Raw genomic sequence first — 23322 nt, 5'->3', positions numbered from 1 at the left:
ATAGAAATAGAAAAATATTTTCAAAAAATTGATTCTCAAAAGAAATTTGTTCCACCTTAACTACCTTTCCACGTGTTCAGGATTTCACGTTTAAGTTTTCATTATTAATAGCACAACGTCTGGGTAACCGTAGCTGTTAATTAATGCTAGAATGAACAAAATAGGGGTCGTTAATAACGAATTTGTTTCACTTGAGATTTTCCTGCAGTAAGAAGCTAAATTTAAACTTTTCAGCTTTAAAAGTTGTCTGGCCATCTGTGTGATTGAACTTTCTGAAAAGCAGCACATCATTGGTGGGATCTTTTGCTTCACCCAATAAAAGTCACACTGATTTTTCAACTATCTAGCTGTACAGCTAGTCCTACCTCTCTCCACAGGTAACAGCCCAGTGGTTTGCACTTAAATTGATTCTTTGCCATCCCGTTTCAACAGAAGCTACATCAATTTTAAAAAAAAATGAAATACCAAATACTGTATGAAATGAAGCATGATCCCGCAACTTCACCTCACATTTACTCGGGGGCTGATTTTGGGCTGTATATAATTCAGTAGAAATTGGACAAGGTTATGCCTAGCTGCACCACAATGAGCAGACTGAAGTGTGAGGGCAGCTTTGTAGAGATGTGTATGAACAGATTGGCCCTGAGGGATGTGTTGAAAGAGTCCATAGTGCTAGCGGCACAAATGGATGGAGTGAATTACAGAGGCAGAGAAAAGCAGGGAGAGCGCCATCATGCATGAGAGCAAAGAGCAGGGACAGACAGGAGAACAAAGTCAGGGGAGTTTCGGAGGTGTGTGCGGCAGTGTGGAGGTCAGACTGTGAAGTTGCTGCTGTGCTGGAAGGAGGCGGCATAGTGGGTGTGAAGAATTCAGCACACGCTGCAGTCACTTAAATAAGTAGATGGGAGGTAGGAGAAAAAGGAGGGCGTCACAAACAGCCCCAGTTCGATAATGTTCAAAGGCTAAAGGAGACCGTCAGCATCAGTGAAACAAAGGGTGATGTTCCAGAGGAGGAACTCCTGCCACAGTTAAAAGAGAAACTGTAGAGCCAAAAACAACCTGAGCTTTACCCCCTCTGCCCTCGACAGACGGGCAGAAGTTTTGGAGTTGTTTCTTTAATGCTACATATCTGCTTTATCATCCTATTTGATCCAGTCAGAGGATCCAAGATAGCACACGCACATAGCTTCACCCAGAAAAAAATTAATAAATAAATAAAAAGGGAAAACAGCCCACATGGTTTTCAGACCAGTGACTTCAAAAAGGATTGACTCACATAATCCATTTTCCCATATTTAGAGGGGAAAAAAGCATTTTCAGAGAAACTTTATTTTTAACAATCAATGCTTTTGAGTAGTGTGCATCATCAGGCTGCCCGTGTGATGTAACCGCAGAGATATTCACACACTCAGCTTGCTGGAAACATTCAGGTTGTGACTTCTGATTTACCGGGCAGCTTTGTGGTGAGTGTTTATCCCGTCCCACTGGATTATTAATCCTAAGATTAATAGTTGACTCAAAGTCTTAAGAGCTTGATTGCTAGACCTGCAATGAATCCCTGTTGGCCTTACATCATAGTGCTTAACATCATTGTTTGAACTGAGCTAATAATGTTCATCCTGGAGATTATAAATACTGAACAACTACTTTTACTGAAATTCAGAATAGAGAGTCAAATTCAGAAGCAACTGAATGTGTGATTAGGTTGTCAGAGTTATGATAGAAGCACCGTGGTGTATCTCTAGCCAAACAGAATACCTGCTAATACATTAACATAGTGAACACGCAAGACAGTCTATTACTTTTCTAATGATGGAATTATCATTGAGCAATTACTTATACTGTATTTACACAACATATTACATGTCAAACCATGTTACCACAATAAAACAAACAAACTGTACTACCACGATACTGTATCAATACAAGGATACCAAATATCGATATTTCATCAAACAATTAAATGAAAACTCTCTGGAAATACTACAAATATGAGTGATCATCTGATGCACGACCATCCAGAGATAATGTTAGCCAAAAAAACTTACATTAAATTATCTTAACTGAATTACCATCCAGCAATAGACACACTTAGCTTGACAAAGCTAATTCAGCCAAACCTAATGGCTCAGTCACATGAGTAGAAATAGGAGAGCAACATCTCCAAAAAAAAAAAAAAAAAAAAAAAAAAAAAAAAAGAATCAGGTGCTGTCTGATGACTGTTTTGAATTTTTTCATATTGTGTGGCAGACTAAGTGGTTACCCAGAACATGAGGGTGTTGCACACTCAAGATCACTTTTGAGGACAGGGCGATTGCACAGGTCACCTGATAGGAGGCAACCTTTCTGCAAACAGCTGCAGTCTGACTTGGACTGACTGCAATCGCTCTGAGAGAGATTGTTGAAGGTTTGCTGTCTCATTTATAGACAGATTACCAACATGTTGCCGTCAGTCTAAATGAGTCTTTGTCAGTGAACACAACTCCAGGGGACTCGACCCAACTGACTGCCAGCTGGTTATAGTCTGGTTATATTTCTGTGGATTTCTGTCTACGTAGACAACAACAGATATGAGATTTTTCATGATTTATTACAGTTATATTACCAATTTGACTCCATTTAATCACTCACTGATAGCAGACTGACTCTTTCTGGCAACATTTATAGCAGGTTTTAATGAAATTTGTTGTTGTGCTTGACAATCTCATTTTGCCGCAACAAAATGCAGTAATGCAGTTTTTATGTACTGGAGAAAATGAAACTTAATGTTGAGGATTTTTTCCCTTGATAGGATTGTCAATATGGCTGCTGAGTGGAAAATCTTGCTTTATTTTAAATCAAGCATTGTTGCGTGCACCAAGTGTTCAAAGTGACTTATTTTTTTAATGCAAGTTCTCCAATACCGTCTCATTTTAATAAATGATAATCAGTGGCAACTTTAAAATGTAACAGCAATGCCCTCGTGGTGCGGTTCTTAGAAGCTACGGTTATGCTTTTTTTTTTTTTTTTAATGAAACTTGCTGAGTCCTGAGAGATCTGGAGCAGCGAAGTGCATTTTCTGAAGCAACACCAACACCACTGATAAGGTCTTTCACTCATGACATAGATTGATGACAGAAGAAGGAGCAGAGGAGTGATTGTAATAGTCGAGGGGGTTTGGGGGGTTGGGAGGGGTGCTGCCATTGGGAATTTGTTGACAAAATGGTAAATTGTGTGCATTGTCCCTGAAAATGTCACGGGAGGAGCTCGCAGCTTCTGCCTGTTTGGATTTTGCTTGAGATTAACACGTTCTGCTGCCAAGGCTTTTCCTAATACTACAGAATCCAGACGAATCCAGTACACAGCACGAGATGCCCGTTATATATTTGATCCCCTATATTTGTAACCCTGCTGTCAATACTTGTTTAGTTTAGACACTAAAGCAGTCTCAATCAAATCTAACTGCTATACACTGGCTGATTTGTCTGATTTATATAATTATGTTATTACTATAAATGCTTTTCATAGGAGAGGGTTGGAACACAGCACAGACTGGAGTGTATCAGAGAGGGTAAAGACGGTAAAGCGAAGACAGTGCTGCCAACAACTTGTTAGCCTGCTCTAAGCGCAATAAAAGCTTCCAACGACTGTTAATGTGTCTGAGAGAACAAGACGCACACCACAAATGCTGTTCTGGATACAGCATTATGGTTCTCCTACTGAGTTAGCGGTCGACACCTCTGATAGGCACAGGAGGACGGGCTAAGACCAACACTTCATTTCAGTGATGCTGGATTTAATAAGAGTACAAGCCTTCCTTGCAACAATGAGCTTAATCGTGCACATCTGACAGCTCTGAAGGAGAGCCGGACAGCTTTAAGGAGAAATTCTGGACCAGTTTTCTTTACATGTTTGAGGACAGCACTAGAGATCCTATGAATATATGTATAAATATATGATCTCTAGTGCTGGTCTCAAATATCTACCTGCACATACAGAAATAAGATTTCCTCTCAGGCCACCCCAAACACAATACTGTTTTGTTTTTTTTTGTCTGATGAAATTCAGTCGGAGATTTATTTTTCCTGCAAACTTTACTCAGTCACCGTGACATTATTCTGCAAGATAATGTGGGAATTCATTTTCCCCTCAATAATGGGCACCTGTTAGGAATCAGAAGGCAGCAAAGCAGCCAAAATCATGACCGCTCCCTCTATCTACGGGAGTCCACAAATCACAGACAAGCCCTGGCTTATTCAAATACTCCTCTTCATACTTCAGATTAGAGCGGGACTGATATAGCAGCAGGCGGATATTATTGCCCAATATTATCCATTTGCTGATATATATCTACTGGGATTTTTATCAGCTGGCAAATAAACATTTAAAAATTACACAAGCAAGGTGAGAAACACTATTCCACCAATATTATGAGTCCTGGCATTGCATAGTCTGTCCACCAGAGGGCACTAACCAACTTCCTTGTAGGCATTATGTTTTTGGAAAGCCACAAACAAAAGTAGTCCACTTTGGTGACTCTGCAGCGGTCTACATAGGCCGGGTCCTTCAAAGAAAAAGCCGGAAGTGCAAGACTGAAATAGGACGGTCTAGCCTTCAGATTTGCGTCACCGCTGTCTCGGTGGAGTTTAATAAACTCAGCTGTCTGCTCCTTGCTGTCTAAAATATAACAGGACACTGCCGAAATTCTTGACCACCTCATACTTCTTTTTAATCAGTTTTCTGTTTGATGTTTATCCAGCTGTGTGAAAATACCAGAGGAACTCACCCGAGGGATTAATCAAGTTTTATTTAATCAAATCTAATCTAATAACTTTGATCTCAACCAAACCGATTTACTCAGGAACAAATAAAACACTGAAAAAAGCCAAACAATAACATTTTTAAGTTATCTGAGTGACTTACATATCATGTTTAACCTGAGTAGCGAAAGACATTGGGGGTCTGAAAACGATGAAGACGGGAGTCCGCTGTTCTAGTGACCCTTGAACCCCCAACTCGCTATCGATCTGGTGGGTAACAGACGTCTCCGAAAACATCGGAGCACTTTTGCAAATATGTGATGTCTTGATAAACCGAGCAGATATTTGAAGTTTACGCAGCTACATTCTCGCCTGAAACTATCTTAAAAGTTTATTTTGTGACCCACAAAGAATAAAAGAGTAATATTAAAACTTAGTAGCAGCTGCCATTGTTGGAAACTGGAATTGGCTGGGCCATGAAGGATACACCCGACCCACCCTTCAAATCTGGGGAAAAGGAGGAAGCATTTGTGGGCCGCATTCGTAGGAGTCTACGAATTGAGACAGCCTTTGTCGCGTCACTGTGACATAATCGGTCTACAAATGCGGCCTCAGGAGGATGCGGCCTACGTTTCGGGACACAGCTACTGTCTTCCTTAGCCTCTCTGTCATGTGGAATTCTTTTTTCCTCTTTACCGTCTCCTGCTGGGACTGATTTTTTTTTTTTAACCATGGCGTTGTAAATTTGGGTGTTATCTGCATAGAAATGGTAAACATGTCCATAAAAATAATGATGTCAGCTTCCCTAAACCACTGCTGTAGTGCGCTGCTCCTCTCTTGATCCTGGGCCTTCTGCAGCCGTATATTAAAACCACAGTGGCTAATATTGGTCTCAAACTGGCCTTTCATTTTATGCAAGACAAGCAGATAAATTCTGCAAATTCTCTAATACAACCTATAGCTACAGAAAAGGCTAACATTGTTATCTTTTTACAAAAAAACAGCTAAACATGAGAGGTTTTTGGACAAAGTTTGTGTTCTCCATTCTTTAAGCACCGTTTAAGCACCGGCACCGTTTCAAAAGTACCGGTTTGGCACTGGTATCAGATAAAATCTAAACGATACCCATCCCTAAGTGGCACAAATAATTTGTGTGGCATCTTATTGAATGCAGAACAGCTGATTGTTCTGTAAATAGTTTGAAATGGTTATTTAAAAAAAATCAAGGTAAAAGGTAAATGGATGGAAATAATAAATAACTGCAAACTTTGTTTGCAAAACTTGTGCATAGGATTTTAGATTTGACTATTTATATTTGCATTTAAAGTTATGAAATATGATTCATTAAACATGTTTTTGGTTGTTACAGTAAAAAATATAACATTTTCTACTCTGATTTTGTTTTTTTGTCTAATTTTAGATCAATTGTGTTAATACAGTATGTCAAAATGAAAACACAACTGAGGTTGTGCTGAAAAGGATGATACCAAACAAGGCACAGGGTCACCTGCTCACTCACTGAGCTAAACTGGCTCCCTTTAAAACACATCTTAAAACTCATCTTTGTTCCTTGGTATTTAAATCAGAATGGTGTTTTCTTACCTTATATTTATTATTTAGTTGCGGGAAGCTTATTGTTTTTTGTTGATGAGTGAGTACACGGGTGGGATTTAATAAGTTTTCTTCGTCCCACTCCTTTTCAGGTAATTTTTGTTTTTGTTTTGTGCACTTTATGTTCAATATATGTATTTTTGTTGTGCCTGAAATGAACAAATAAATGAATGAATGAATGAATGAATGAATGAATGAATGAATTATTAATATTATTGGTAAGGGTTTTTTTGTTTCACTGACTTTTTGAGAGTGTACTGCTCCTTTGTATGAGACCTTGTCAAACTTGTGTTTTCAATAAAAAGTGCTCTATAAATAAACTGGATTGGAAAGATTGGAAAGAACCAGCTGATCTGGGCACAGTAATCCACGAGTTGTTGTGACAATAAAACAAGATCATTTTTAAACAGCAGTCATGTTATCTTAGTAAGAATTCACAAATAAATACATGTAACAAATGTTATTAAAAAAATCAGTTTATGTTTTTTGTGCCTGCAAGAAAAATAATTACTGGCCCAAATCAACTTTTTAAATCACCAAATATTAACATCAGTCAGAATCTATTCATATGTCGACTTTAATGATGAGATCATAGGCTTCCTTCTGATAACTCAAAGTGTGTGTTTGCCGTGCTGTACTCACCACTGAGAAGTTCATAACCTTTATGATCCAGACAGTGAGGGCCAGGTTAACTATCATGGTGACCAGGAGCAGTAGCAGGAAGAAATAAAGGCATCTTTTTCTCCACCCGTATAAACCCACCGGGTACACGGCATCACAGCCTGGTCGTTGGAGGTGCAGGGACTGGGATGCAAGAATAAACTGCTCCTGGGTAATCTGGAAAACAAACCAAAAAAAAAAACTGTGTGTTAGTCGGCTGTCAAGGATATATTCACTCCGCACAGAAGCAATCCCATATTCTAAGTGGTTATTACCTTGCAAATGCCACTAAAATGACTCTATGCTGAGGCACGGCTGTGTTATTTTACAATTTTTTTTAAAGTAGTGCCACTACGCAAAAAAACAAAAGATGAAAGCATGGCATGAATATCAGCTAGGGTATTACCACTAGATTAAGAATTTATATCTCGGCATCTTAGACCACAGTTACAGATTTCTACTGAGAAAATTGCAAATAGCCAATTTATTTATTGGTTGTTTGCAATGTGCATAAACCTGGAAACACAAGCACAGTAGCCCAGTGATTAATCAAGCTGTGTCCAAAAGACAAAGTCATTTTCTGACTTAATTTTATTAAAAAACAACAACATAAGAAACCAAATCAAAGCCTTAAAAGGTTGTGCATTTCATCCCACTGAAGGAAAGAGGGATCGTCTGTCAACATTCATTGATCAGAAGAAAAGCCATCAGTTGTCGGAGTAACTGGCCCCGAAGTGGAAAAGCTCTTAAACAGCATATACTGCAAGTCAATGAGCATAAATCTACAGCCAAAACTAGATACTAACGAGCTAATCATAGTGATTAATGTAAGCTACACTCTGGAAAACAAGGTCCTTGACCTTTCTCTTCTTCTTGTATTTACGTTCTTTAAAAATCAAACTTCATTTGTACCGGCTTAATAACGTGTCACAGCTTTGTTTTCACTGCTAATTACTTGTTGACATTTTGTCATTCCAGTACTTGGAAAAGAAAGTCACTGAGAGCAACGGCTTCCTGCAGATGACCTGTGCAGCATTCGCCTCGGGCTGAGAACTTCACAATGTTACTACCCATCAACCTTTCAGTGGAAAATATTTCACATGGCTGGCTTTATGGAGCTACATCCAGCACAAGATGTGAAACACACTGCGACGGTTGCCACAGGCAGTCAGCACACGACTTAAGTATAGGAGTTCTGCCCAGACTATTTTATTTTCAATTATTTTTTTTTTCAATTAATTTGACTTCCAATGATTATGAGAACGAGATAATCGAGAGGAAAATGGTCATTGTGCCATTTTCAGCTTCTCGGCGATGTTCTCGTTTTGCATCGTTGTAAATCCAGCCCACCTAAATTAACGTTTGAGAAAACACACTGTTAACAACCAAGTAAAATACTTGTGACATCGGCACAGACCAACATAATGCACGAAGCCCTGCTGATCAGTATGCAACTTAGAAACTCCCTCTGATTTTTACAACCAATTACTGTGATGAATGATTTATCTATTAAGTGTGTTTTGACAGTGACCATGGGTCAACTCCAGCCTCAAGTCAACACAAGATAAGAATTTATACCTTCAAATCAATATTACAGATTATCTTTTTTTTAAAGCTAAATCATCTGGATTTTGTTGGTCATGGGTAGCTGTGCCCAGCAGCTATCTGCAAACACTCACCTATGGTTACAAAAACAAAAATGTGCCAGCCAGTGCACCAACTCTGAGGCTTCAAATCGTGTGGCCAGAAAGTCAAAAGGTGATAGCCATCTTTTATGTACAGTCTAAGGTAAATTAGCATAAGTAATAGGGCTGTGCCGACTCGATATTTGGACTGGATATCGGCCTGATATAGACCCAAAAAGATGGAGCCCATATCAATTCAATTCAGTTTTATTTATACAGCACCAAATCACAACAACAGTCGCCTCAAGGCGCTTTATATTGTAAGGTAATCTCTCTGACAATCATCCGGTGTCAGTCCCCTCAGTTCACTTCTCTGTTGGAGTTGGAGGTGTTTCACTGTAGCTACACCAACAGCTTCTGTCTGTATGTTTGCAAAACTGTTTCACGTAAGAACAAACTGTGGTTAAAGTGAGCCATCATGGGTGAAAAGATCAGATGTGGCTTTCTCTCTTTCTCTCACTCACTCTCACTTTGTTCAGAGAGTTTGTCCAAGACGTTAGAAGGACGCTGCTTTAAGCTCTCATTATACTTGTGATAAAGTAACGTGTTGTCAATGCCATTAAATAATATTTCACTTCAGCTGTCTCCTGTCAGCTCCGTAGCTGTTTGACAATGAAGCAGTAGCATTCACTTTGTGATTTTTAAAGTCAGTCCGATGCAAATAAATCAGATACATAACACAAGTACATTGCTGTTCCATTGTATTTATCTTGTTGATATCAACCAAAAATTCTGGAAATTTCTTGGATGTATTTTTTTCTTAAACTTTATGTTACAAAGTTTGAAAGGATCTTTAAAGTTGAGTCTGATGTTTCTTTACACATATAACAATGATTCTCGGTCTCTGTTGTTCAGTTATGGTCACCCATTATTAATTTAACACTGGTATCGGCTCAGTTCCTGTTATCAGCAGATACACACAGTCGAGGTATCACTATGGAACTAGAAGAAAGCCGGATCAGGCCATCTTTAATAAGTAAAAGGCTAAAAAGGCGAGCTCTTCTCTCTACATCATTAAAGCTGCCTCCTTTTGGAGATTCAAACCACGCCAAAGCGATAACTTAAGCTACAGGCATGTTTAGCACTGCGGAGACACTGAAGTGTCCTGAGCCACTGCTCATCACTTTGTATTTGGTGGGAAAATAGTAAATAGCCTTCAGACATTTATTGAAATATTTGCAAACATACATGGAAATACAGTAAAAACAATTTCTAAAGTCAATAACGTGTAAGGTCACCTTTATTCTTCATCACAGCCTGAACTGTCTTCGGCAAGAAACTTTTACACAATGGAGCAAAAATCTCACTGCGCTTGTTTCCAACACCACTGAGCCTCCACCGTTTTCTGCAGACGTGGAAATGTCCAAATGTCCACAGAAAAACTTTGAAAGACCATTGGAAAGCCTGTAGGACTATTGCTCAAGACCAATTTTAAAAGGGAAGCAAATTATAAAGAAATTAAGGGCGTCTAAAGAATTTTGAACAATGCCGTATGTCTACACTCAGTCATCACAGATCGTTATCTTAAAAGATCTGAACATGTGCTCAGGGGGGTTAAAGCCCTGCTAGAGTCCCTTCAGATCTTCATTTTGCTCTGTTCTGTCTGTCCTGTACAAATAGGCACCAGCAGATCTTAAAATCACTTCAATAAGCTTTTGGCTTCGTGGACAGTGATGGCCCTCTACACACTATGACTTCAAAGCTTTACGCTGATTTCTTACTAACATTTGTTTTTCTTTTTTCTACAATATGCCAGCATTTAGGGGTCTTAACTGTGAGATGGAACAATGTCCAATGAGGCACTGTTAGTGTGTAACGTTAAAAACAACTAAAAATAAATAAAAATGCACTTTTCTTTCATTTTTTTTAATGCAGTCTGCTGAACCCAAAATAACAAAACATGACAGAGAATTTAGTGCTCCACTTCACCCCATCCACATAACACAGCTTAAATTACGATGCTCATTTCTGTGTTTTTCCATCCACTCCACATCAATCAAAACAGGATAAACTGGAATTTGATTGAAGGGTCGATTTTGCGCCATCAAAGTGCCTCACCACTCTGCCTGAATAACTAGGTGCCTGCCAGCCACGAAGAAGCTGCGACATGGGAGCTCTGATCTGAGATCAGAGAAGATGATGTCTGTCAAGTGCGGCTGTCCGAATGAGGGCGAGCAGTCGCTGTTCTTCAGCAGATCGTGACCGCTGGCTGACAGCGTGAAACTCTCGATCACAGGGTGCAAGGTTGGCTGAGCTCTCAGCTGCTCTGCTCAGCTGTAGCTGGCCTGAATTTATACTAAGTTTGCCATGCCACTCACTCACATAGATATACATGAAGAAAAGATACCAGCCCATACAATCCAAGATAAAACGTCCGTTTTATTATGTCAATTTTGTTCTTTTCTACTTTTTTTTTTTAGACCAACAAAGCAGAAACTATAAATTTATCAAAGCAGTATGAAATGCTTTAATTCCATTACACACACATCCATAACTGACACACCTGTGCACAGTTCCCCTCTGAGAGACCCCCAGATGTGTAATGCATGCACAAGTAAAGCCATGCCCCACATGCTTTATTCACACTCAGCATGCCATTAGCATAATGTAACAAAAAATAATTTCCCCCAGGGATCAATAAAGTATTCTGATTCTGATTCTGATTCTGATAAGACACTTATGGCAGGCATCATTAGCTTGTATGTGTTTTTCCCCCCCTGACAGGCTTTCATTAGCTGTGGCAGAACGGGCAAAGACTCTCAGCAGGGTAAAGACTTTTTCCAAGAAGAACTCAACTACTTTGCCAAGGTTTGAGCACGGTAAAGCAGAATATATATATATATATATATGGTTGCAGACGTCTTACTTATAGAGGGAGTCTTATAGAGGGAGGGAACAATATCTGTTTTAACAGTCAGGCCAGAGTCGCAGTCTGTGAAGGTATTGTGTTGTTGCAACAAATCAATATCTCTTACAAGGGTGAGCGGTTGATGAATTTTAGTCATTATAAAAGCAGAGACACTGAAGGTGTTTTTGTACAACTGTGCAGCATTGCATCATCAGGCAGTGTGTGGAGTGGTGGTAAAAGGTTGGTGCTAGAAATAGACACAACCTTCGGGCTGCGGATGAGTTCATGGAAACGCCTGCATTTTTCTTTCTTTTTTCAGATTCTTTACTCCACAACTCCAACTCGTGACTTCATTGAAGAATGTGATATTCAAAAGACCAAGGGGACAAAACATGAATTAATCTTATAGCTTTCCTGCACTGAGGGGCAACCTATCACATCATGTATACACTATAACTATTCTGTAATATTTTATATATACACACACACGTAAATGGGACCTCTACTGCTCATTCCTTGCTCCATATTTTTATTCTTGAACTCTACTAGAGAGTTTTCATGACTCACACTTATCCTTCTTTATCTTATACCAGGCCTTCGTGCAGCTCCCCAGTTTATCCTCTGTGTGTAAAAAGTGTTTTTTTTCCCCTTCCCTTCTCCCCTCCCCTTCATGCCAACTTTCTTCCCACTGGATGCCCCTTTTAAAGAGAAGGTTTCATCAGCAGCAGGTGGGTGGGGCTTTTGTGCTCACAGCCAGAGCTGTGAGCATGACCGTATTCGGAATATCTTTTATCACTGACATCATGCAGAGCCAAGAATAGGAAAAAATGGTCAGTGTGAGCATTTAAGAGAGGACTGTGAACATAGGTTTTATACTACATGGCAAATATGGCCATTTATTTCAGTGGATTGAGGTATTTGATGTTATGGGAATGAAGGAGGTGCTTGGTGGCATATCAAATGACATTACCAGAATACATGTTTCTAATGCTAGCAAAATATTCCTGCCTAAACCACAACAAATACTCAGTCAGCACAAACTGCAGGCCCACCTGTAAGCCAAGGGATGGGGCACAGCGGGGCATTTAAACAGCGTGCAGAGAGAGAAAGAACAGATAATAAACTGGTAGTTAAATCCAAAATTAAGTCCACAACAGTTCGCCTGTCTCAACTGCTTCACTCAACACTTAATAGCCTAACTGCACTTGTGTGAGTGACTCAGTCTGACTCTCAATGTTTGCTGTGGGAGGCAAGTCTCTTCCTAGTGAGTACGAGAAGTTTCAGTGAGAGGAGGGAGTGAATGCTGTTAGGAGCAGTCACCTTCTTCTACTGGAGTGTGTCAATAAGCTGAGGATGCACTGGTTACTGAAAGATGCAATAAACTGGTGAGTAACCATCGCCTGTTTACAATATTAATCAGTTTTTGTTTACAACACTTAACAACACTATTTTTAACTATGATAGTTGACACTGGTAAGTCACAAACCCACAGACAGTCCCAAACCTAGGTCACCAATGCAATTCATCCACGTGATGCTAATCAGCCAGTCATGTCACTTCATTGAAAATGTCTGTGTGCGCAGGTGCGTAAACAGAAAAGTCTGTGACGAGATGAGATGCAGACGTGCCAAGAAGTAAGTGAGGGAAACAGAAAGAGAGAAAAGAGCTGCTGTCAGTGTTTCCTGAGCTTGGTTACATGTGAAATGTTGTTAATGAAAAAGAATGAAAGGGGAAACTCAAACTACTTTCTTTTGTTAATTTAAGGACTTGAGAAAACTTTCTCAAAAGCCCTTTTGAAATGTAAAAGAAGAAGTTTTATTTTTTTATTTGATAGCCCTCTAGCCCATATTGAGAATAAATATTATTGAAATACTGAATTGAATCTGCCGCCGCTTTGGTTTATTGCAGCCAGAAGTTAACATGGTTTCATTCATAAATTGGCATTTTCGCTCATGGAAAATGCAGCGTTTTCAAAACGCTCTCGAAATGCATACATTTGAAAAAGGTGCTTTCACGTCGCAGTGTGGACAGCGAAAACTGAGACTTTCTAAAATGATGATGCAGTCATGTGACCAATTAAACTAAGATAGCGGAGGGCATTATACAGCAGCTGTTTTGTTTGCTCTCAATTTTGACAGCCCTATTAAAGATTAATATCAGTCTGTACATGCTCCACATAGCTTTTCTTCAAATTCTTTAATTCTCACTCACTTTTGCAACTTTGTACTTTTGTGTTACTCGCAGCAACAACTCCACCTCATTGTTAGTCCATTTATTTATTTATTTATTTTTGATTTTTTGATTTATTGATTAGCATTCAAATTCAAATCTCAGTGAAAACAGTGAAAAAAAAAAAAAACAGTGAAAACAGAACAAAAATCTACCATAAAGAAAGAAAGCATGAGACAAGGCTAATCAAAAGGTATTGGCTGAAGCATTTGCTTATTACGCCAACCCTTTTCACAAAATATCTTTTTGTATGCAGCTCCTGTACACAGGGCTTGAAGAAAATAATAAAACAAAGCAAAAACCAAACAAACAAACAAAAAAAAAAAACAAAGAAAAAAAAACTTTCCACCTTAGATAAGTAACTACATCAAAGCAAAAGAATCAAGAGGTTGTTGTTGTTTTTTCTCCTTTTTGCTCTTTTCATTCTTGATTTATATATTTTTCTAATACTCTATTTTTAAACATGTTTTTAAACAAGGAAAATGAACTACACCTTTTTAAATCACTATCATAACTATTCCACAGGTTAACTCCTCTAACAGAAACACATCTCTGCTTTATATTTGTCCTTATCTTGTTTTTTTTAAAGAAATCTGTTCCCCTTAAGTCATATTGACTTTCTCTGACTTTGAACAGCTTCTGAGTACTGGGGCAAAGCAAGTTATTTTGTGCTTTATACATTATCTGTGCCATTTTATATTCAACTAAATCATAAAATTTCAGGGTATTCAGATTAATAAACAAAATGTTAGTTGGTTCTATATAGTTTGATTGGTTTATAATTCTTATAGCTCTTTTTTGTAACTTGAAAATATGAAGAGTGTTCGTTTTATATGCATTACCCCATATCTCCAGACAGTAAGTCATATATGGAAGCAACAGAGTACAATAAAGTGTGTATAATGATTTTTTGTTCAGGACATGCTTTGTTTTATAGAGAATAGCAATGGTTTTTGACATTTTTGTTTTCACATGGTTTATATGAGACTTCCAACTCAGCTTATCATCAATTATCACTCCATGAAATTTATTTTCGTACACTCTTTCAATTTCAATTCCATTAACCCTTATTTTAGATACATTTTTCATTTGTCTAGTGCCAAAAATAATCAATTTTGTTTTCTTTATATTTAATGATAACTTATTTACATCAAACCAGTTTTTTAATATATTTAACTCCTTTTCCGCTGTAGTCAGAAGCTGTTCTAAGTTTTTACCTGAGCAGTACAGAGTGGTATCATCAGCAAACAATACACATTTTAACAGTTTGGAAACACTACATATGTCATTTATATATAATATAAATAATTTAGGGCCCAGCACAGAGCCCTGAGGAACGCCACAAGTTACCTTCAACTGCTTAGATTTTACATTATTGAATTCGACATATTGATATCTGTCATCCAGGTAACTTTTCATCCACTTGTATGCTATCCCTCTTATGCCATATCTCTCTAGTTTATTCATTAATATAGAATGATCAATTGTATGAAACGCCTTTTTTAAGTCTATAAAAACACCAACAGTATATTTAAAAAACTCGGTGCTTTTGCTCAACATTTTGCCGCGACGTTTCAAAGAGCCGGAAAGTAAATAAACGGCAGACAGAAATGCGTTTCGCGCATGCGCAGTACTAGAACGTAAGCATTTTCGGCCATTTCAATGTGGACGCACAACTCTGGCTGAAAACGCTAGGGGGACGTGGAGCGTTTTCCGACAAAAACGCCGTTTTTTCAAATCTATTCGGGCTAGTGTGGACGTAACCTTTGCCAAGCCAATTCTGGTCCCCGGGCCTTATGTTTGACATGCCTGACCAAGAGAAACTGCAATTTCTGCCACTTCCATGTTGGCACCATTATTTTGCTCTGGAAAAAAAAACAACCTTTAGAGCAGTTTGAAGTCATACTTCAGACTGAGCCCAGCATCCACCATTGTCACCCTATGTAGTACAATAAACCCCCTTTTCTATGTTGACAGCTCATTCAATAATTAAAATAGCCATTAACTGCTGTGATGGATCCTTTAAAAAAAAAAAAAAAAGCCATTCAAACATAGGACAGCTAAGCCTTGAAGAAAATACTAATACCTGCAAATAGCAGCATACCTCGCTGCAATACGGCATCTAAAAGAAGACTCCCACAAGCTTTCTGCTGTTAAACAACCTAATCCACTCTTCAAGTGATTGTTTCCATGGATGGATAGTTTGGGTCACATCTGCTGGTGCTGGCAGATGTCTCACAAATGGATGTTGCGACTTAGCAGCAAATACAAATGACCCATATCGCTGGCCTAGAAATGTCAGTGATTCCAATTTAACCAGCAATACAGCTGAGGGACAAGAACACTATGAGAGGTGCTTACACAGAGGCATAAAATCAACTCTCTGTGTAGTCATGCAAGTCATTTTCACAGCCACAACTTTTCACAACACTGGAAGATGTTTACACAAAACTGACCTGAGCTACTGAACCCTCAAAATTATCATGAGATCTTTACACAACTGGTATCCAAGAGGACCTATCAACATTAATAACTCCAAGAAAAAAAAAAAAACTATTTCCAACCAATCTTTTAGCCTACAGCCATGGCCCTGCTGGACACTTTTAGTCTATTTTCAATCCACTGTTGCTAGGGGAAACTTCAGCACTTGTAATTTCTATGGCAACCCACTGTTCCCAATGCTAGCAGATCCTGTGATTTCTTTGCAAGGGTTTTTAATGCATATATTACCCTGGTCCACTCTTGCCTCCTAAAGCTTGGTTATTCATAGAGCTAATGGAGGAGTGCATAGTGGCTGGCACTTTGTCAATTTGTCATTTCAGCATGCTGGTCACAGCTGACGCTCACAAACACGCACGCCTGGACCGATGAAGATGTCCAATTGCATCAAAGTGTAAGAAACAACAGTGACTTTTAAGAAGAAAACACTGATAACAAATAGAACTGCTCTAATTCTCAGTTTTTTAATGATGGGCCCAGAATATCACAAGTTGTGCAATTAGAAAGAAGGTAAAAGTAGAGCCGAAACGGGGCATTTAAGCCCCTCATTGACATTTGGTGATTTAGAAATCTATTTTAATATATTTTTTCTTTCGGACAAAGCAAATCTCTGACATTTGTTAGGTGCAGTTATTTATGAGTCCTTAGTAAGAGAAAACTATAAACTTTAATGTTTTATTGTACCAACAAGTTGTGGATTACTCGTTTACTCTTGCCCAACTCCACTCGGATGTTGTGTTTGTGTTGTTTCAAACACGTGTTGACAACAGAGAAATTGCAGAGTGACCTCTAGTGGAAAAAGCAGGCAACATCAACACTGATACCATTGTTGAAGGGTGTTTCCTCCATCTCTTCTTTACTTTTCTAAACTTTAATTTATGAGCTGTTATAGAAACTGATACCGATACATCTAGCTAATAGCTAATATCAGTTGATACATAGGTTGGGTTTAAGCAAAAACTACTGAAGATTTAAGTCTACATTTTAGGCAAACCCAGATATCTTAATGGCCATTCAAGTGCATTTGGCAATTCATCAAAGTATTTTCTTTCTACATCTAGTTTATATGCCTGCTTCTACATCCACTTCAAAGCCTCTTGATTCTGTGTTGGAATTACGACTTGTTTAAAAGTCTGTACTACAAAGGCCACCTGTTTACCTGCTGACACTATTCACTGGCAACCATAAGACAGGATAATCACCAGAAACCCCACGATGCAATATTACTCAGATTTTTAGTACTGCAACGACATATATTGTGATTTATAACAATTTTCCACTCTAAATTATGTGCTTAAACTTAATCTTTGCCAATATATGCTGTATCCACTGAGATAAAGTTGTTGATTTTTTAATTATTAATTGTATTTTTTTTTTTTTTTACTGAAAAATTAGATCAAAAATACAATTCCTGTTATCACGTATATCAGTCTGTGATTGACTGGGGGTCAAGCTGGCAATTACATGCAGCCTTTTTCTAATAACACAACAATTAACTGTGATAAAGCACCAAACATCACATATACGTAAACTCACAATTAACTATGACATTTGCCCTCATCAGCCTTCCTGTTCTACAGGAATATAACCAGAGTACAAGCAGCTGGCAACGAGCTGAGTCCCCTCAGGTTGTGCTCATCGACAAAGACTCTTTCAGACTGATGGCAATCTGTTTGTAAATTAGACAACAGTTATTTGCAACCCTTTGACAATCTGAGAGTGACTGCAGTCAGTCCAAGTCAGACTGTGACTGCCTGCAGACAAGCTGTCTCCTATCAGGCGACCTGTGCCATCACCCTGTCATCAAAAGCGGTCACAATTGAAATTCAATACAATCACCAGGCAGACACTGGTTCTTGTTTTTAGATGTAGATGAACGATGATGCCTTCCTATTTTTACTGGTGCAACTCCTCCATCAGCTTTGTCTGAATTAGGCAGCTTTGTCAAACTAAGTGTACCCAGTGTTGGACGGATTTTCAGTTGAGCCAATTTAATGTAATTTTGCTCAGCTAACATTATAACAGGATGGTGGTGCATGGGATGATCCCTCTAGTTCGTATTATTCCCAGAGGATTTTAATTTATTTAATAAATATTTTAAATTTGGTCACCCTGTATCGACACATAATCACCATGCAACATGTCACAACACTATATGCTGTATCGATCCCCCACGCGCAACAACTACTCTTGTACGTGTGTAAATTTGTGATGAAGCATGTGTCGTTATAATATGTTGCACAGAGGTCATTCTTAAAAAAGAGATCACACGAATTTAAATAAAGGATTTATTATTATTATTATTGTTAATAATAATAATAATAATAATAATAATGACCTTTTAAATTTTGCACAGGTCACAAGAACTGCTTTAAAGTAAAAATAATCTGACCATTGTTGAGTATTCATGTAGTTTAACCAAAATGAGACTCGAAGCTTTAGAGTCTTCTGAAAATAAACAATTAAGCTTTACACCACTGACAACAACCATACGTTTGTGTTCACAATTGCAGGTCTGAGAATGATTTTAATCTGATGGCTAAAATCTGTAGGTACCGATTTGTATTTGTATGTAATTTAACAGAGCTATCAGTGCTGAAATCATCGAAATATGTTCTACAGCACTCAAGACAAATGTCAACGAATTATCGTGAACAGGTGGGTCTGAAATCCTCTCAGATGGTTTACCATCTACAACCTGTTTTACATGCAGGTTCTATTCATAGGAAGTAAACGCCTACACAGAAACTAGCTTCTCTGAGGTACAAAAGGCCAAAAAGCTGCTATCTCTGTAGATGAAACAGTGTGCTGGAAACATCCGCGTGGATTTGTTGCACAACCAAAGTTATCCTTGCACATGCCTCTTCATCAATCCCATTTAAGTTTGTGCTGAGATCTGAATCTGTCACTTTACTTTTCGCCTCGAGGGTGGGACTAGGTCCTGCTTTCACTACAGACCTTAAAGCTGGATCCAAAGCCAGCAATTACCCAGCAGTCCCTTCCCACTGCTGGCGTGCCTCATCTTCAGCAATTAGCACAGAGGGTGATACTCTACACGCTGCTTTGATCAAATGCACGACATGCTGCAGAGGCAGCAAAATACAGCTGAGAAGCCCCTAATGAAAGAAAATGAGACGTTATTAATGCTTGATAATGTTAATCAGCAAATCGGCGAGCGCTCTCTCGCTCAGCGGTGCCACTGGAGTCCCACAGGGCTGCCTCAGCTGGAGGTAAGAAAACATTTGAGACGCACTAATGACTGGAAAGCTCGTACGCGTCCATCCCGCGTGCGAGCGCTGCACAATCGCTGAGGCAGCAGCACGGAAAATAGATGGACACGATCTAGCTCCAAGTCTGACACACAGTATTAAAGCACCTATTTATTTCAGTTCTTTGGGCTTTTATTTTGACAGAAAGTTCAATCAAAAAGGTCGCACAGTTGAGCCTGAATACACGACTGTAAGCGGGAAAGCCAATTACGCTCCTCAAAGCCAAGCTCGCCGCATCGACGTTACTCTCTCACATTTTGTTGATGTGACAATCAAGCACTTGGGTGCGAGGGGTGGGTAGGGTGGTGCTGCTGTCAATAGTCATTCCACTTGTACGCGAAATCCAATTTTTGCGGCTCCTTCATCTCTGCAGGAGATACAATAGTTTGTCAGTGGGTTCATCTTCTGCGGTTTGGTTGCCCTTTCTAGGCAAATCGATGGACGGGCGCGCGCTTCCTTAAAAAGTCAAAGCAACAAGGTAACTCTACTGTAAGTACGAGACCAGCGGGGATCAAAGATCTCCAATAAGCCCAGCGCAACAAAAGGTCGCAGCTGTTCAGTCGGAGCACTCACAGGCACCAAGAGTGAGCATCACATCACAGGCTGTTTGAAGATGCCATTTGGGTGGGGGGCTGGGGGCGAGTTTCCTTTCTGCTTTTGAAGACACTTCCCTCAAATGGCAAATTGCCTGCACTTATACAGAGCCTTTGAGAGGTAGATGGGTTCTTACAGAGTGTTTTCACAATGTGTTTTCCTTGCGCACACAAACGGCAGCTGCCTCGGGGAGCAATTTGGGCCTTACTCAAGGACGCTGTGGCAACATGGGCAGGCCGGCCGTGGCTCACCTATCATGTGGCCGACAATACCTTCTGACCCTCGCATCGTTAATTACAGTCGAGAGCTGGTGTGAAGTCTCTTCAGCAGCTCTGGGGAGGTTGGAACGTGGTAGTGATGGTGTGCGAGACAGTCGACAAACTGCTGATGTAAACAGGCACACACTTCTCCACAGTAAACTAGCTTTCCCTGCTAATCCCTGGCAAATCCTTCGAGAGCCAACGGGGCCATTTTGGACAGCACCCCGTAGTCATCATTTGCATTCATCAGAGGAACGCACTGGGGGCAGGGGTAGGGTGAAGTGCCAGACTGAGCGCAGCGTTATCAACAGAAATACTGTCACAAAGCACCCCGAACAAAGCCTCTGTTTTAATTAGATAACACAGTGTCAATTCAGAGGATTCAACGGAGCACAGCCTTCGCAGGAAACGGGGAGGAAATGGTGAAAGGAAAAGTTGCAGGACGGACTCTGAGCGGGGCAGGAGGGGTTTCTCGACTGATAAGAGTCACCCAGCCACCGGGTGATGGGCTTCAGAGTAGCTTCTTTTTTTTTTCTTTGGAGGGGGGGGGGCTGCAGAACTGACAAGATGCACATACTGTACCCAGAGGTTACTGCCTCCACTGCTAGGCTGGAATAATAATGAGAAAGCATAGCAGCAGAATATTCATAGGCTGTCACATTACAGTGATTCTTGAAGAGCAGGATGCATACAATATGAGGTGTAGTGCAAAGGAAGAGGGGGGGAGGAGGAGCAGGGGGAGATGTGTGAAGGAGTCCATGCAGACAGGCTTCTTGAAGTGCCTGAGCGCTGGTCAGTTGTTATTAATCACACTACTGCCTGTAGAGAGAAGCAGACACTTTCCATTCATCTTTAATTAGCTGGGAGTTTTTTTCTTTAACAGGAACACTTGAAGCCGGAGGGCGCACCTGTTGCAGAGAGGACTCTGCGCGAGTTTGAGCTGCTGCATTTAAAACGAACAACATCATCCACGTTGATAAAAATGTCACAGGCATCCACAGGTGTCCTCCTGCCGGCCAGAACACGCCTGAAACCCCTTTAATGCTGCCAAACTGGACATGCGCCTTAAGCTATGATTAATGCCACCTGTGCACGTGCGCGGTTCCAATTAAAACGAAGACTAAAAAAGGTGTTTTTTCCACTGTGACGGGCTTACCTTCAGAGTCTCTATGTCCAGAGTAGCCGACTGCTCCATTTTCCAGTGGCATTTATCACACTTCACATATTTCCACAAAGTTGAGGCGAACGCGTGAAATTCAGCTCCCCCGCCGCGCCGCTAGACCCACTTCTTCACTCTCATTAGAGAAAGAACAAGAGAGAAATGAAGGGGCATAAAAAAAATATACCTGCTGTTTCAGGAAGGCTGTTTTTTTTTTTAAATGTATATATTAACGGTACACTTAAGTTGTGTTTAAGCTGTATTGTGTACGGAAGCCGGTGTTCAAACGAGCTGCGGTCTAATTAATGTACTCCGACTTGCGCGCTCCCCCTTCGCAGCTCGCTTTGACACGCTTCGCTCTCCTTCAAAACTCAACAGCCGACAAGTATGACGGAATAACCAGCTGGACTTCCGCTGCTTAACTTCAAAATAAAAGTCGGAAAATGATGTCGCTTATTCAGCGCCGCTCAAGAAGGGAAACCCACAGTAGTCAACATGCTGTTTGTTGTTACAAGAGTTTTTATTTATTTTAAATTAATCTGTATACAGAAGTGACCACCTTCTTCTTCATCTTCTTTAGTTGCTCCATTTAGCAGTCCCCATCATTCCTAGCATCCTCCTCTATCACACTAACCGTCTGCATGTCCTCCTACATACATGAGCCTCCTCTGAGGTCTTCCTCTTTTCCTCCCCACTGAAAGCTCCTTCTCCTACGTCCTTTGTTGGGTGGTCCTGGTTCTAGTTCAGGAGACAGAGCAGGTCATCTTGGAAGGTTGGTGGTTTGATCCCTGGCATGTCAGAGTATCCTCGGAAAAGACACTGAACCCCAAGTTTCTCTCTTATGCATTCATCAAAATGTGGGTGTGTTCAACTTAGTCACCTCAATGTGTGGTAAAGAGCCTAAAAAATATAGAGAGAAACCCCAGCAGCCACAGGCAACATTGGGAAGGAAAAACTCCCTTTTAAGAGGAAGAAACCTCTGGCTGAAAGTATCTGCTTTACAACAATACACCAGCACTTAAAGTATAAAGGTCAGTCTTTCAAGGATGTCAATGTTCACATTTTGGACTGAGAAGACATGTGTCTTGAAAAAGGGGTAAAGGAGGCTATTTATGTCCACTGTAAAGGACCATCATCAAAAGGAGATCATGGCTTATGACGAAAGCTGTCAGCCACCCACAATGCCATCTTGAAATCCCTTCAACCCCCACTCACACTTTGCCTCAGATGACCTCATTAGGTCGCATAATAGTATAGGCAGTGTTGGGAAGGTTACTTTTAAAATGTATTCCATTACAGAATACAGATTACATGCCCCAAAATGTATTCTGTAACGTATTCCGTTACGTTACTCAATGACAGTAACGTATTCTGAATACTTTAGATTACTTAATATATTATCATGCTGTTTACAACTACGTGAATGTACTATTGCTGTGTGATTTATTACTATTACTGAAGGTCCGCGGCTCCGAACCTTAGTAAAGGGACCTCTGACTAATACGGCGGGGTCCCTGTCGGCTCGTAGCCGAAAAATAGCTTTACTTTGTTGTGTGGGTCAACTTTTCTTGCGAGAGACAGAGAGAGGCGTTGAAAGACTGCTCCAACGGAACTTATTGTTTTCGGAGGAAAACACGAACACGGTGTACAGTCGAGTCTTAATAGCTTACTTACAACTGGGCTCGTCAGGCACTCTTCTTGGCTGAAGTGGTTATTATTATATTTACATGCTTCCAGCTCCCGTTTTTCCTCGATGACAACTCGTACCT

The 23322-nt window shown here is 39.9% G+C and overlaps 1 protein-coding gene across 1 annotated transcript in view; it reads right to left on the bottom strand.

Annotated features, from left to right (window-relative positions):
* Positions 1–21949, bottom strand: part of LOC113018669 (zeta-sarcoglycan-like) — a 53380-nt gene extending 31431 nt beyond the window's left edge. The window contains exons 1-2 of the mRNA XM_026161969.1: positions 21551–21949; positions 6993–7187 (exon numbers count right to left, since the gene is read on the bottom strand). Coding sequence (XP_026017754.1) covers positions 6993–7187; positions 21551–21589 — 234 coding nt within the window. The 5' untranslated portion in view covers positions 21590–21949. The remainder of the gene's footprint in view (positions 1–6992; positions 7188–21550) is intronic.
* Positions 21950–23322: the final 1373 nt, after the last annotated feature.

This window comes from Astatotilapia calliptera, chromosome 3 (genome assembly GCF_900246225.1).
Source record: "Astatotilapia calliptera chromosome 3, fAstCal1.2, whole genome shotgun sequence".
NCBI classification, from domain to species: Eukaryota; Metazoa; Chordata; class Actinopteri; order Cichliformes; family Cichlidae; genus Astatotilapia; species Astatotilapia calliptera.
The sequence above is the reverse complement of the archived record's forward strand: the minus strand, read 5'-3'. Positions and strand labels throughout refer to the sequence as shown.